The 15,278-nt window shown below is 35.7% G+C and overlaps 1 protein-coding gene across 2 annotated transcripts in view; it reads left to right on the top strand.

Moving 5' to 3' along the window:
• The first annotated feature begins 4,451 nt into the window (after positions 1-4,451).
• Positions 4,452-15,278, top strand: part of TMEM196 (transmembrane protein 196) — a 47,675-nt gene continuing 36,848 nt past the window's right edge. Inside the window, exon 1 of one of the 2 annotated variants that reach the window (XM_059395704.1) lies at positions 4,452-4,616. In XM_059395704.1, the coding sequence (XP_059251687.1) occupies positions 4,452-4,616 (165 nt within the window). The remainder of the gene's footprint in view (positions 4,617-15,278) is intronic. The other variant, XM_059395705.1, reaches the window with a different exon arrangement.

The raw sequence follows: 15,278 nt of genomic DNA on the forward strand, positions 1-15,278 counted from the left end.
CTTGTTGGCTGCTATAAATCTCAATGTTCTGTGACATCTTGTAAGCTTCAGATTTTAGTTCTCTAATCATTCTGCTTGAGGGCTTATGGAGTTGTATCCCTTGACTGTGTGGCTAAGAATTTAACAGCGGACTCAAGTGATCCCTATGGAGATCTATTTCTCCATGAAATACCCTCCTTTCTAATACTTTGTCCTGGAAATAGCCTCCAGAAACTCTGCTATATGCCCCAGAAATTCAGTAAGACCACCATGTTCTGCTTGGTACTCCTTTTCTCATAGAAAGACCAGAACAGAAAACCTTGCTTATTTCTCCATTCCTGGAGATTACAGTGCTGTACTGCTTGTCATACAGTATCTGAAGTTTATTTGAATACATTGTATATAGTAGGGAAGTAGTCCAATCCATTTACCCTGTAATGGCCAGGAGTAGAAATACCCACCCATACTTTATTAAGAGTAGAAATACTGTGAAATACACCATTTGGGGGATTTTTCATTATAACAGTTGTTAGTAATCAAAGAATATTTCAGACATAAATGAAAAATTGTGTTATAGTACTAAGTACTACTGTGCTTTCTCTAATTTTTGTAAGCACTGACAATACTATTAGATAATGACTTCTAAGATCTACGATCTTAGTAGGTAATAGAAAAGAAAAGACAAAATCACCTTTAATTATCTCTGCTTCCTAATATTTGAATAAGAAAAAGTATCTTCAAAATATTGTTTTCTTTTCCCCCTTTTTAGCAGTCTCTATATCAAGTCCTAAGTCTTTAGATACAATCATTTCTAACAACATTGACTCTAGAGTATTAAGATACAGACTTGTAACACTTAAAAACTGCTAAATTGTTTGTAATGATTTTGTGTTTTGTTTTCTCTTTTCCTTAATCTTTAGACTTCATTAGTCATTCAGTCTAGTGCTTGGGTCGCCATATAAATTTAGTTTATAAAAGCTTGAACAATTTAAATCAGATTCCAAAACTGATCAGTTTAAAATTTTGACCTTTCAGTTACTAAATCTGTATTAGTGATTGAGTTGCTTATTTCATCTACTTGATTCATTATATTAAGACAGGTGGTATTTTTTTTACCAACTCTTATAATTTCTGTTACCCATATATTAAAATTTCAATAGGTCTTATTTGGGAAGATGAAGGCACAAGTTTCTCAGAACTCTTAAATACTTATTGGCAGAACGTAGGTCCTTAAAGAGGGTGATTATGAAGGATTTTTTTTCTGATTAGCTAATAAGTTTAATAAGAATTATTTTAAGTTGCCTACACATTCATGTTCACTGTATCCTAAACAAGCCAGCAGGTGGCAAACTTGAGATATTTCAAACTATGGCTTTTATTAAAAATGTGCAAGTATTGAGCCTTGTATCGCTGGATCTCATGAATAACTCTTATGGTGTAACATGACATTAAAAAAAAATGAAACGTTTTTATTGTAGAGCCCTTGGTATTTGCATAACAATGTACCCTATTTATGCATATATTTATTTAGTCTTAATTCGATTTGCTGTTTTATCCTATAATTCTTTCTCTAACAAATAGTTTTGCATGATTATGAGTAAATTTTAGTGTTCCTTTTGTTTACTTTTATATCATTTAAAAAGGTATGCAAAATAGACTTTTTCCCCCAGAACAGGTAATATTCTCTTAAAAGACTAATAATATCGATCCCATGTTTTTAAACACAAAACATAACTTCCTATGGATAATTATTATTTTTCATTTTATTCCTAGAAATGTTTCTGTTTAAGTGTGACTCACTTGTAAGTATTGGTAAGTGAAGATGGCTATAGTTTTTTCCATATGTTTTTGATTTTCATATGGTTTGGGCTTTGCATTAATGACCCAGGATCACTCAAGGTTAGTTATATTCAGGCATATAACTAGGCTTTGGGGTATTTAAGTAAACATATTTCTAGCCATCACATTCAGGGATAATTCAAACATAATATGTGACTTACTCATTTCTTTCTCTCTTTGAAATCCACCTATTGTTAACACTACCTGTATGTTTCCTATAAAATTAATTTCCCTTCCTATAAGTTACACTCCTCCCAAATGTCTGCATTAACCAATCTGTTTTAGTAATTACTGTAGCTTGTTATTCTCTTTCAAATGGTGAAGAATTTGAAAAAAAATAAAAAAGGAAAAGATATAACTAAAGACAGACCAAAATTAAGCAACCTAGATACTTCATTATTTCTACATATAAATTGGACCATTTAGATGACTTCTACAAGATTTAAATAATATCAATTGTACTTCATTAAAACCCAAAAAATATTTGAAGGATTCTAACAATTGGCTGTCTGGCAGACTGAGTTTTCAAGATATGGAAAATGAATTCATTAATTAGCATAAATGTTTAAGTTCCCCAAATTTCACAAAACCTGAAGACTCTTTAAGGCCTAATAAGTTATAATTCTTCCTGCTTTTATATTTTTAAGAGAAGAGAGAACTCAAGTTTTTTAAAATGTAGAGTATAAATATAAAGAAAGTATATTATAGTATAGAATTGAATTTAAACTATTAAACAAGCCCTGAACCAAATTTTAAGAAAGCTGAAATTGGCACTTATGCTGTATAGATTGTATATCACTCAGCTTTAGTGATCTCAGCATTGAGGCTTTAAAAAAAGAAACTTCTAATCAGAGAGATGTCTGCATTTCACTAGTTTGCATGTATTCAGAGGTCAAGATGTTCTGGTTTTGTAAAATGTTTCTTAACTCAACCATCCTTTCTTCTATTTTCCTTCAATTTATCTCCAACTGTGAAACCCAGTTTTTGAGAAGGATGGCTCATACCCCCAAAACACCTTCTCATCTCCCTGCTTCCTGAGTCTCCCTGATGAACTACCTTGCGATTTTTCATGAGGTAAAATCAGGAACATGAAAATGGGGTCCAGACACAGCAATTCCTAGGCTTCTGGAGTCCCATATGCATCCGACTACAACACAAAACACCCAAGCTAGTGTTGGCTCCTGCCCTAATGATTCTGAATGACTGTCAGTTGTTCAATGAGCCAGATTTTTGTTTTTAATAATGCCCTTTCCAATGAAATACCTAAATGTATACATTTCTTGAATTCAAAAACACAGGGTCCCAGTTGTGCTCAGTCTGATAAAGTATCCCAAACGTGTAGCATTGCTGCTGGGTAAGAGTAAGGGTCTGCCGGTTGGAGAGGCACAGCGACTAATATCCCCACAGAAGACTGTCCCTCCAGTTGCGTCTCCACACCATTCTGCCACTGACACACAAGGGACAGGTCGTGACAACGGAGAGTAGGCGCTCCTTAGGAACAGGCTTGAGTCTCGCTCTTTAGAAAGAGACGTTCCTGGGTGAGAGTCCTTAGGAGTCCTAGGGAATTTAGGAGTCTGGCCTTTCTCCACCTCTCTGCTCTTTCTGCCTTTCTTTGCCCGGGGCGCCCCCACCCTACCCCGTGTGCACGCAGAAGAAAGTTTCACACAGAATGAGCCCCACGTTGACGTAGGCATCCCTCCCCTTCTATCTGGATAAAAGCCCCGTAAGGGCGCGAGTAGGGGAGATGAAGAGGTAGGGATCCTTTGGATCACTGTGGTCAGGGTCCCGAGGCGGGGCTGGTCAGGAGCCAGCCAAGAGTAGACCCACATCAGCTTTTCCTTCCTCCATCAACCTCTCAAATCCCAATGAGGTCACTGAAATGAAAGAGAATCAGACCAAGAGAGAGGGGGAGGAAGAGGACGACGACGAGGGAGAAGAAACCCAGACGGGAAAAGGCCATCAGACAAGGTCGCTTTTTCTGGCGACACAGCAACAGCGAGGAGCGTGGTACTGAATATATCCGCCCGCTCAGCCTGGGGACCGAAGGACTCGCAGAAGCACTTTGTATTACCACGAAAACAAAGGAGAGGAGACGAGGAGGAGAGAGCGGGAGAGAGAGAGGGAGAGAGAGAGAAGCTCTGAGCAGTTCCGCTTTGGATCTCCGGGAAGCAAGGTTCATCTCCTCCGCCAGGAAAGAAAGGGGAGCCTGAGGGGTCTGGGAGGTTAGAAGGGAGCAGGTTTCCTGCGGAGACTTGGGAAGCGGCAGAACTCTGGACAGCGCCTCGCGAGCGGGGCTCCTGGCTCCTGGCTCCTCCAGGTTTCTGGCTGCCTCTTGAAAGCCCTTCTATCGGTGCATTCTCTTCTCCTGGACTCCGACCTCCAAACCCAGGAAAATTCTACGATTCCTACCTGAACGTGCCAGGGGGTGGAACGACTCTTTTTTGCTCTGGCCCAGTCCGGGAAGAGGGTCTCCGGTTCTGGAAATCTAGTCCTTGTGGATAATGCTTCGCTGGTGAAGAAAGAAAAGTTTTGGGGTCTGGTAGGGGGCGGAAGGGGTAAGGAGCATAGTGGAAGGAAGAAGGTGGATGGTTGGTTTCCCTCTCTGATCTGGAAGGAATGATGACCGAGGAAGGATGTGCACCAGCGGCCAGATTATTGGGAGCCTCTTGGTGCTCTCTGTGCTGGAGATAGGGCTGGGGGTATCCAGCGTGGCCGTGGGGGCGGTCAGCTTCAGCCTGGCCCTCCGAGAGCACAAGCCGCAGCTCGGAGACTCGTCCCCGGTATGGAGCGGGGTGTGTGTACGTTGAGCCATTTCACTCTCTCTTTACCTCTTTACGGTGATGGTCAGTGTGCGTGCGTTAGTCACTCCCTCCCTGGGGAAGAAAATCATAAATCTCCTCTGGCTTGCATGTGGGTTCTTGTTGGCAGACTCTGCCTCTTTATGTTGTCCTTTTATTTACTAATTGGTATTTTTTTTCTCTTACCTTGGCTTAAGACCAAATGAAATGGCTTTGTTTAAAGTTGGGGACGGGGGATGGGAGTTTCCACTAGCTGAAGCTGCATAAGGCTGCCTAGTGGTGCTGATTAGGGAGTCACACCTGTCAAGGGCAGACTCACTTAGCCTGTTTCTTTTACAAGGAATAACCAAAATGAACGTGTTACATCATTTTCTTGTATCAGAAACAAGCAAGGGTAGATTTATGCATTTATTTCTGGGCAACAGTGTCCAAGGTACACTAAAGGCAACACTGATAGAACAAAAATGTGTGAGTGTAAAAGGAGTATTTTATCCCAGAAAACATTGCTCTTAATCTCTCTTTGCTAGCTTTCTGATACTTCACATCTAAAAACTCTTTTGTAACTTCTAGGCAGTAAGTTGAACAATGAATGCTATGATATGTAACAACATTCTAATTGGAAAATAACTCAGCTTAAAGAGTACCTAATGCTCAGAGAAAAGGTCATTAATTTCCTCTAGGTCAGGTGTCAGACCCAATGACCTTCTTGTTTGCTTTGGGGGAATCTCCAGGAAAGACTCAGAGACCCAATTCTTCCACCAACAATAAATAAAATAACTGCATTATTCCTAGTGTGGGCCTAATAGTGAAAATAATTTTTTCTTCTCCTTTAAGTTCTATAGCTGGTTTCTTGGTTTCTAGCTTGTTTTCAGTTTCCAAGATAATTTAATAGGATGCTTTCTGTCACCGATGATCAATAGGTGTAATTAACAATCATGGTTTGGTTATTTGTGCTTTGAGTCACTGAGAGGGAAAAATGACTAAGTTTAAGAAAATCCTTTTGAAGTAATTCATTCCTGAAGGAAGTTCTAGCATTTAAAAAACCGGTACAATTGTGCTGTGGAAAAATAGGTTTTTTTTATTTTAATTTTTCAAAATGAGGCAAATGTTTTTAAATTGCAAAAGTTAAAAGGAAAAGTAAAGGTGGTACTCATTTTTAACACTGAGTTTTTCCCTAAGAATCCTTGTTCTGAATTCAGTAAGTTACTATAACCTGCAAATAATTGCCCTTTTCTTTATTATGTAATTTTTATCAATATACACTTTAAATATGAAAGGCTAAAAGGCAAACCTTAAATTTGGTCATTCTATATCTTATGGTTATTATTATTTAAACAGAAATAGACTTCAAAACTTCTGTGAGACAATTGTCAAATTAAAATATAATATCAAAATTTAAAACAAAGGTGAGAAAAAGTGACCTTTTGATGGCTTGCAAGAGAGGAGACACAAATAACTCTTCAAATCACTTCCCCTCTTAAATGTGAGAAATTGGGTGAATAAACGAAGGTTGTCTGTAAATGGTATTAAAGTATCCATTTTATCTCCAAGAATTAAAAAAGTGGTTATATTTGCTTGGCATATTTAAGAAAAACAATTGTTTTTTTTCTTCCCAGAGAATTTACCATTATCAAAATAAGTCAACATATGTATTTGTACAAAAAAAATTAATTTTTGAATCAGCTCCATAAAAAGCAAGTAAAAAAATTAATTTTTGAATCAGCTCAATAAAAAACAAGTAAAAAATAAATTTTTGAATCAGCTCAATAAAAAGCAAATAAAAGCAAGTCGTGATAATGACTGTATATATAGTCATTACCATGAAGAATTAGTTCCATTTTCAACTGGTTCTTTAGAGTAACCAAAATTCCCCTAGGATCCTTGAACAATGTTTTGAATTCTGTTTAAAAAATTTTTTTAAACGTATATAATTGAATGAATGAATTTTGAAACTGGGATGCCCAAATGGATCACTTCTTGATCATTCTTATAAACTTAAGTTAAAAAATCAAATTTGTGAAGAAATACTCAGTCTTGATCATTACTTATTACATTATAGATGTGCTAAATTGATTTTTTTAAATTGTTTTTCAGAGGTCATTTTTGATATAGTCTGAATTATCTCATATCTGTCAATGATGAATTCACTTAACCATATCAGTAAAGGGCTTACCATTGCACATTTACTCTTTGACACAAAGACTATTAAGATGAATCAAAATACCTAGTGGAGGAAATGAGAGGCGTGCATCACTAACTTCATCAGTGGTGAGAAATTAAGGTTTGACTCAGAGAGATACAGGGGCAGATATAGTGGAGAGAAGTTGGGGAAGTCAGTGAAATATCCATGGGAGAGCAATTGTTTTCTCTAGACCTTGACAGTTTACTGGGACTTGTAATTTATGTATCACAGTGTTAATGCATCACAGGTGAAATCTGAAGTCTACCTGGGTTCAGATCCCAGATCTGTCATTTACTATCTGGATGACTACCAAAGTTTCTCATATTCTGTAAAATAGGGTGGTTAAAGGCACAAATGAAATAATGCTCTTAGTAAATGCATTGTGCGTAGTAAATGCAAGCCACTAATACTGGCTGCTCAGACTGACAGTGAAGGGCATGAGAAATGAGAGCCTTTCAGGTAGCCTGGATGAAGGCACGAACTGGGATGGTATGGGTTATATTCCAGATGGAATAGGCTCCTCTATTTTTCTGGTGCGTATGTGTGAGGGGAAGATAAGATGGAAGGAATGGTTGGGGACAGACCACAAGAGGCTATGTGCCAGTTGGAGGCAACAGATTTATTTCCTCAGCCTTTTAATAATAATAATAATAATAATAATAATAATAATGCCAGTTCTCACTTCCCAGAAACATTCAAGGAAATGCAAAGGAAAACTAGATCAACATTATTGATCTCTTTGGTATTTTAAGAATTTAAAAATCTGTATTATCTATGAACACTAGATGGGATTCTATAATAATTAACCTGTCATGATAACCACAGTCTATAATCAGTGTGTTTTGATTGGTGTCATGAAGTGTTTTTCAGCACATTATTGCCATTATTATAAGATCTTTGAATTAAATTTTTGAAGTCAAATAAAAGTGTACTATGAAGGTATTACTTTTTATGTATGTATTCTGACATCATAAGCTTTCTATCTAGGTCAAGTGCAACTATTTTGATCTTTGAACCCAAATACACACATTTTTTTAAATGTGGCTTAAAAATAAAATAGTAAAATAAAATAAAGAGCTTAAAAATCCATGGGATGGGTGCTTATATTTCCAGTCACTATTTCATAGTCAGGCAAGGGTGCTCCCTGTGATCAGTTAAAGGTGTGGACAATTAGGAAAAAAAAATTATTTCACTGAAATTTTATAGAGAAAGAAAGCCGTGAATGCCTTACAGGGTTTTAGCTTCTTCTTAGTCACCTGTTATAGCTAATAGAGTCACCTGTTGGAAGCCTAAAGGAAGAAAATACTTTCAGATAACAATGAGGGAACCATTGGGTCAACTGCTTTGGAAAAGACAGTCATGTAAAATATAATTGATGTGTAAGATTTATTGACAGAGTTAAACAGACAGGGCTGTTTCCAAGTTACTATGCAATAGTCACTTTTCTCTGTCTCCAGTGCATCATCTCTCATGGAAATGGACTATAGTTAGTGGTACACAGATTAATGGTTCCAAGAGGATAGATTCTTTTTGTTGTTCTAGATTGACACTTAGAAATATAGAGATTCAGATTGTTGTGTCCAGAACAACATCTGGTGCTAAGTTGTATTTGATATCTACCATCCCAAATTCCATCCATCTATATCTAATAATTATTCTATAAATTAAATGTGTTAAAAGGAAGTGTTCTCTTAAAGATTTTATTTATTTACTTGTCAGAGAGAGAGAGAGCACAAGCAGGGGAAGCAACAGGCAGAGGGAGAAACGGGCTCCTTGATGAGCAAGTTGCCCAATGCAGAACTTGATCCCAGGACTCTGAGATCATGACCTGAGCTGAAGGCAGACACTTAACCGACTGAGCCGCCCAGGTGCCCAGGTACCCCTCAGAGGAACCTTTCTTTTCTTTCTTTCTTTCTTTTTTTTTTAAGATTTTGTTTATTTATTTTACAGACAGAGATCACAAATAGGCAGAGAGGCTGACAGAGAGAGGAGGAAGCAGACTCCCCATGGAGCAGAGAGCCTGATGCGGGGCTTGATCCCAGAACCCTGGGATCATGACCTGAGCTGAAGGCAGAGGCTTTAACCCACTGAGCCACCTAGGCGCCCCATCAAAGGAACTTTTCTAAGCCTAGTTTACCCCACATATAAACATGGTCTTCTTAAATAATAATCAAAAAAATACCTAAATCATATAAAGTTTGAATGATTTTTATTGCTTATTTTTCTAGACAATACTTTATTTGTATATTATAGCTTTCTCCACTTAAGAAATCTGATACTTTAGGTGAGTGAAATTTATAGCATAATCAAGACCACCTGTTATGTGGACTCCTGGTTCACCATGGCAACAACCCAGCCATTTGTAGGTTTGTGTTGAAATCCATCTACTGTACATTCTGATCCATACTATAGCAATATAAGAGAGGTGTTATACATAAATGAGAGCTGCCTCAAAGTATTCATTTTAATGAGTAAATCTAGTCCAACTCATTTAAGGAATAACATACACAACAAGGTCAAAGAAACCTCTCAAACATTTGACATTACTTCAAATATATAAAATTTGAAGTTAATATGTCTCTAACCAGATGGTATATCACTTTTTTCCAGATTCAAAATATATAACATAAAAGGTTCATATTTCATATGCTATTCATGCACAAATACTCATTTCAAAGGGTAAAAAGAATCAAAACTAAAGTTCTCTACCACCTCATCAAAATTAGTCACCATTATAAATTTAGTGTGTAATTGCACAGATACTTCCCCACATAGAAATAGTATCATTTGAACATACAGATCAATTTTAAATTCTTGGTTATATTAAAGCCCATTTGTGGACTCTGTAGACCCCAGATAAAGAATCTTCCTTATCTGATTCATACTGTTATTCTTCAGTGCCACTTTTATCTACTGGGGTTAAGGCTATTAAATACTTGGCAATTAAATCAGTTAGACAAGCCAAATTACTAGGAAGTGTAGTTATTATTCAAGAAACTATATTGTGTGCCAAAGAAATACATGTAAAATGTCTATATCTGATATCGATTGGTAATGCTATAAAAGAAGAAAAATGGTCACTTCTGCCATTATCTGATAAGATGTTTTGTTTTAGTCTGTATTTCATCCACATATAAGTGACATGTGTTTGAATTTCTGTCTAGAGCCTATGACAAATTCTGTCTCAGGATTTTGGCTGGTATTCAAGGGTATAACTGATCTTGAAGACTTTGGCATAGAACTATTAGGGAATAACTGATAATAATTGCTTGGTCACCCAGTTGTTGACAAATTGCTTGATAGAAACATGATCTGAAGAGTCACATCCCTTTATTTGTATGATTTTGCCTAAAATACTCACGTTGGCTTTTAAATATTATCAATATTTAAACACACATCATCCAATGTGTGTTTCAAATATGGCCAAGAAATTTAACTTTTTGTATATTCACTTAGCCCTCAGATAATATTTAATTCTGTGGTTAGATGGGAAGCATAGCCCAGCTATCCAAACGGAAATGCTTGTCTTCAAAATTCCACAAAAACTAGAATAGAGTTTGGTGAATATGTGTGTATACACCCACTGAAGGGGAGAAAACCCCAATAATTTTATGTCCAAATGATATTGGATCATTTACTTGTGAATTCAACAAAACTTCATTCTACTACTGTACTATATATATCTTTATGTAATCTTATTCATTTAAATGTCATTTTGATGTATGAATAACTAAGGTCAGAGTCTTCAAATATATTTGACTTTACTGTTTTGGTAATTTAGTAAAATTACCAGGTGGTCACTCTGCAGATAGATGTTTATTTCAACATGCCAAGTGGACAATTCCAGAATAAATGTATGATAGACCCTCATTCAGCATATTTCTAGGAGAAAGAAAGAGAGGAAATTGTCTGACTGCTTTCTTCTGTGATATAGGATACTATGTAGTTCTTCTCATGAATGTAGATCTAATCTATATATACTTTATTCAAATTGAATGACAGATTGGATTCATATATCTCACTCCATATAACTGTGGTACTGGATCACTTATGTTTCTTCATGAAGTCCGGGAGAGAAACACAAGTACCAGTTTCATGGGTTACTCTCAGTACCAAGCCTGGCATAGAGTGTTCAGTGAGCATTTGTTGCTTCTTCTCTCTACTGTCATGTTGTCCTATGTCTGCCTGGGACCTAGACCACACTAGTACTGGTTCTAAACATTTCTCTAGCACCCTCAATCAACTCTACTCTAACTCATCTTTTTAACTCCTCAAAGTATGTGTCATTTGCTTTTGATTTAATTCATGTATATATGTTGGCAACTACAAAAATGCACCAAAATATCTACACTTGAGAGGTCATGTAAAATATTCAGCTTAAAACTGAATGGGGAAACAGCTGCTGCTATAAGACACATAAAAATATTCAATAATGAGATAAATTAGACAATTATCTAAGTTAGGCAAGTCAAAAAGTGGGGGTATAGGAACCACTATTTATGGCACAAACAAAGTCCTTGAAAACATTTAAACTATAGGAGCTCTTGTCATTAGTCAAAATAAAAATACAAATTAATACTTTTAATAAAGATACTTAATATCTTGGAGACTTCTAAGTTTTGCTTAAACTATCCAAGTACTTTTGAAGCAATGTTTATTACATGTTGTATTATTAACAGATGCATCAATGAAATATCTAGATTTCAACAATAGTTCTTATAACATTAATTAGTGCTCATGGTTTTTAGCATCAGTATCAGAAATCATAAGTTCTATTAGTTCATGATCTATTATTAAATACTGAACAAAATTATGTGGTCAAGACGAAAGAAAATATTAGCGGTTAAGAAGACCACCGTGGGAGACAGAGTGCCTTGAGCTATTTCTCCTATAGGAATAATACAAGATGTGATTTATTATTAGTTAACTGTGTTCCAGATGCTTTTATATACATTATTTTTTCCAACCTTAATAACTCTATGAAGAATGTAATATCTTATAAAATTTATGAAGGGAAAGGGATTTACCTAGAACCCACTATTGTTTAATCAGCTGAGTTAGTATTTAAAGCTGACAGTCTTATTTTAAATCTGTACTTTTTCTATTGCATTGTGTGGAACAAGGAAAATTGTCATGAAAAATTCATTCACTGAGGTCTGACCTCATTATTTGCTTTCACCCTGAATATATAAATCAGGTAAAATGGCATAAAGACAAATCCCTATCACTGTTTGTCTCTGTTTCCCAGAAGAGAATGGCATAGTCAGCTGATCAACAAGCACAACCTTCATATCCCCGAAGAGTGTGAAATATTAGACTAAATTGTTCCTACCTTTAGAGCTTAGGCTTTAACCTTAAAAAGTAAAACAAAATTATGCATCTCAAATGATCATTAAATATTATGAGAGCAAGTCAGGAAGATAAAACAACATATGTAAACATAGTTCAAGATGAGAGTTATCCGTGAGGGACCAGGGTTGACTCCCTTATGGAGGGAGATCTTTATCCAGCCCTTGGAGATTGGGCAGCTTTCCAGTGGGCAGAGGAGAGAAGATGTGCTAATCAGAGCTATTAACATGTGTAAAGTCATGGAAGGAATAATAAAATGGAGAATTTGTGGAGTATTGAGGAGACGGGACTTGTTAAAGCAAAGATACGTTCACATAATAACTGGTGAGTGAAGATCTAATTCGTCGAAATGCAATGTGACCAGTTTTTTAAAATGTCCTAAAAGAGTAAGACTCTTCTGCCCTTGATTCCTAACTAAACTTGGTGAATTCTGCAGGGTAGAACTTGGTGATCAGGAGGCCAATGCGGTTGGGCTAGGCATTGCTGCTCAAATTCAAGGCAAAACACCAGCCCATGATTCCACAATGGGTGTCTTCTTTCAAAGGAAAGACTTGGAAATCTTGGGACTTGAGGGAAGTGTAAATCAACCATCACAATCCTAACACCATTTCAAGTGACTTTCCTCTTGATGGTGCATTTGTAAGATCATAATTTCCTTGTGTTGAATTATTCTTACAGCTGCCTGACATATAAAAATAATAATGTATTTATTTAATTGGAGAAATCAGCATGACATTAAGAAATGAAAATAGATTTTGAAGATATAAAGACTTGGGTTCAAATTCTAACTCTAGCATTTGATAGTTGCTTTAAGTTTGAGTGAGTTACATTTCCTCCCTGAGCAATCAGCTAACTTATCTGCAAAATAGCCATACTACTATCTATCTCATGGAGTTCAAAAATTTAAAAAGTAATATTTATATAAAAGGCTTTATACATATCAAGTGTTTAATAACCATGACTAGCCCACAGCAATGACTACATGCTAGTGCTGTATTTCTGGAAAATCAATTTTCTGTATGTGGTTTTTATTTGTATATTAATAGACATTTTATTTTTATACATTTCTGAGGGAGAGCTTCTTGTAAGGCCATTGATGAGATTGATCTTGGACTTAAGGCTTGGTAACAGTTAAGTCATATACCCTGTCTTAGAAAATATGTAATTTTCATAACCAATTTTGAACATTAATAGTTGTGATTTAGTGTGCATGTCCCAGGGTCCTAGAAATATTTTCTAGGTCAATATTGGGATAAAAAGGTATACTTTTTTTTGTTCTACCAAATGAAGATGTGTATTCATTATTTTTGGCTGGGCTGTTGGAATTCCTAGTTCTTTCTACTTGTTTCCAACCAACTATTTTTGTATATCGTTTACACTGAGGAATTAAAATAATAATGATAATAATGATATTAATCATAGTAACAATGGCAGTCTATATTCACAATATACTACATCACCTAAAAATTCCAACTGCTTTGTTGTACCATTTATCTCAGCAGATGAGTTTCTTCACTTAAGGGATGAGAACCTGAAGGGTTTAGGATTTAGCGATCAAAATCACCTGCAGAAAGAGTGCATTCATGTGTTTGTGTGTGCGTGTGTGTGCACATGCATGTGCTCTTATGTGTGTGCAGGGGAGATGAAGAGATAAGAAACTCATACAAGGAAGTTGGTAATTGTCACTGATATGCAACGTATGCTGCATGTAGGCTTTTGTTTTCCTGATTTGGGCACAAGTTCATGATGTTGTGATCCTCTATGAGTTACAACTTATTTCCATTACTGGCTGGCTTTCAGAAACTGCCAGGCATGTTGGATGGACATTCTTCTGTGCTGTTGACAATTCTTGGGAAGAGCATAACTTCTACCCTCTAGTCCCCTGGAGTCCCTGGCTGTTTTCAATTCTATGAGAACAGGTCACAAATCATAGACTCAAAGCTGGCACATACCCAAGGGAATACTTATTTTGGTTTCATCCTCACCAAATTCATCTTCTACATTATAAACTTTGTTGTTTTCCACATGTATCAAGTTGTGGGTGTTATATTTGGAGTATTGTCCAAATATAATACAGCATCTACATTAATTTTACTTAGAAGAGATAAGAATTCTTAAACATATAAATAGAAATAATGCAAATTGGTATAACCCATACTAGGTTAAATTATCTTAAACCATATACAAGTACTTACTACATTATTACCATGAAATAGATCGTAAAGAGGTCCTGTATAATATATATAAACTAAATGTATATATATACATAAAGTATATGTGTATAATATATAATATACATATTATATATACATACATATTATATATATAATAATATACATATTATATATATATAAAGTTGTCTTAATAAACAGAATGTTATTGACAATATTTCCATAGTTGGGTGTTCAGTATTGATTGCATCTTTTGCTTCCCTCCAGAAATAATCATTTCTTAAATTTTTTATTAGTTTTAATTTTAAAATTCATTTATTTATCACAATTGGCTAAAATAACAGAAATTTGGGCTCAGGAAACAAACTCCTCGGATTTTGTTACTGAAATCTATGAGATGGTTTTATTTTGTCTCATTTTAAAGATTAGCATGAGTAATGACTATACATAAAAATTATTTGGACAATTGACACTTAAATGTACTGCAGATTCAAAGTCCTTCTGACCCCAAATTCACAAGTTTAGCTAAAATTCCCCTTTAGTTAAAATTTCCTCCTATTTTTGGAGCAGAAACAGCTCTAACATTAAAAAGCCTTATTGACTCAGCATACTCAAAATAGTCAACAAATTATTTTTTTTTAAAGGAAAGACTGTCACAAAGCAGAGGTGAATAGAACACAATGTATAATGCATTAGATACAAGAGAGACTGCATTTCACAAATATTGAAAGAGAGATGTGAAGGAATGGCATTCTGAGAATTAAGGCTTTCTTGTTTTTGTTTTTGTTTCCTGTACACTGAAAGAATTGGGTACTGGGGCTGTGGGAAGTTTCTTAGGTTTTTGAACTTGGATTCATGTAGAAGAGTTTGACATGCCAATCAGCTACATACGATGTTTGATGATATCTTCTGGGATTCATTCTCGGGATTGTTGGTTTCATTCAGTTGCTTTACAGTCTC

This window comes from Mustela nigripes, chromosome 4, assembly GCF_022355385.1.
Source record: "Mustela nigripes isolate SB6536 chromosome 4, MUSNIG.SB6536, whole genome shotgun sequence".
Classification (NCBI taxonomy): domain Eukaryota; kingdom Metazoa; phylum Chordata; class Mammalia; order Carnivora; family Mustelidae; genus Mustela; species Mustela nigripes.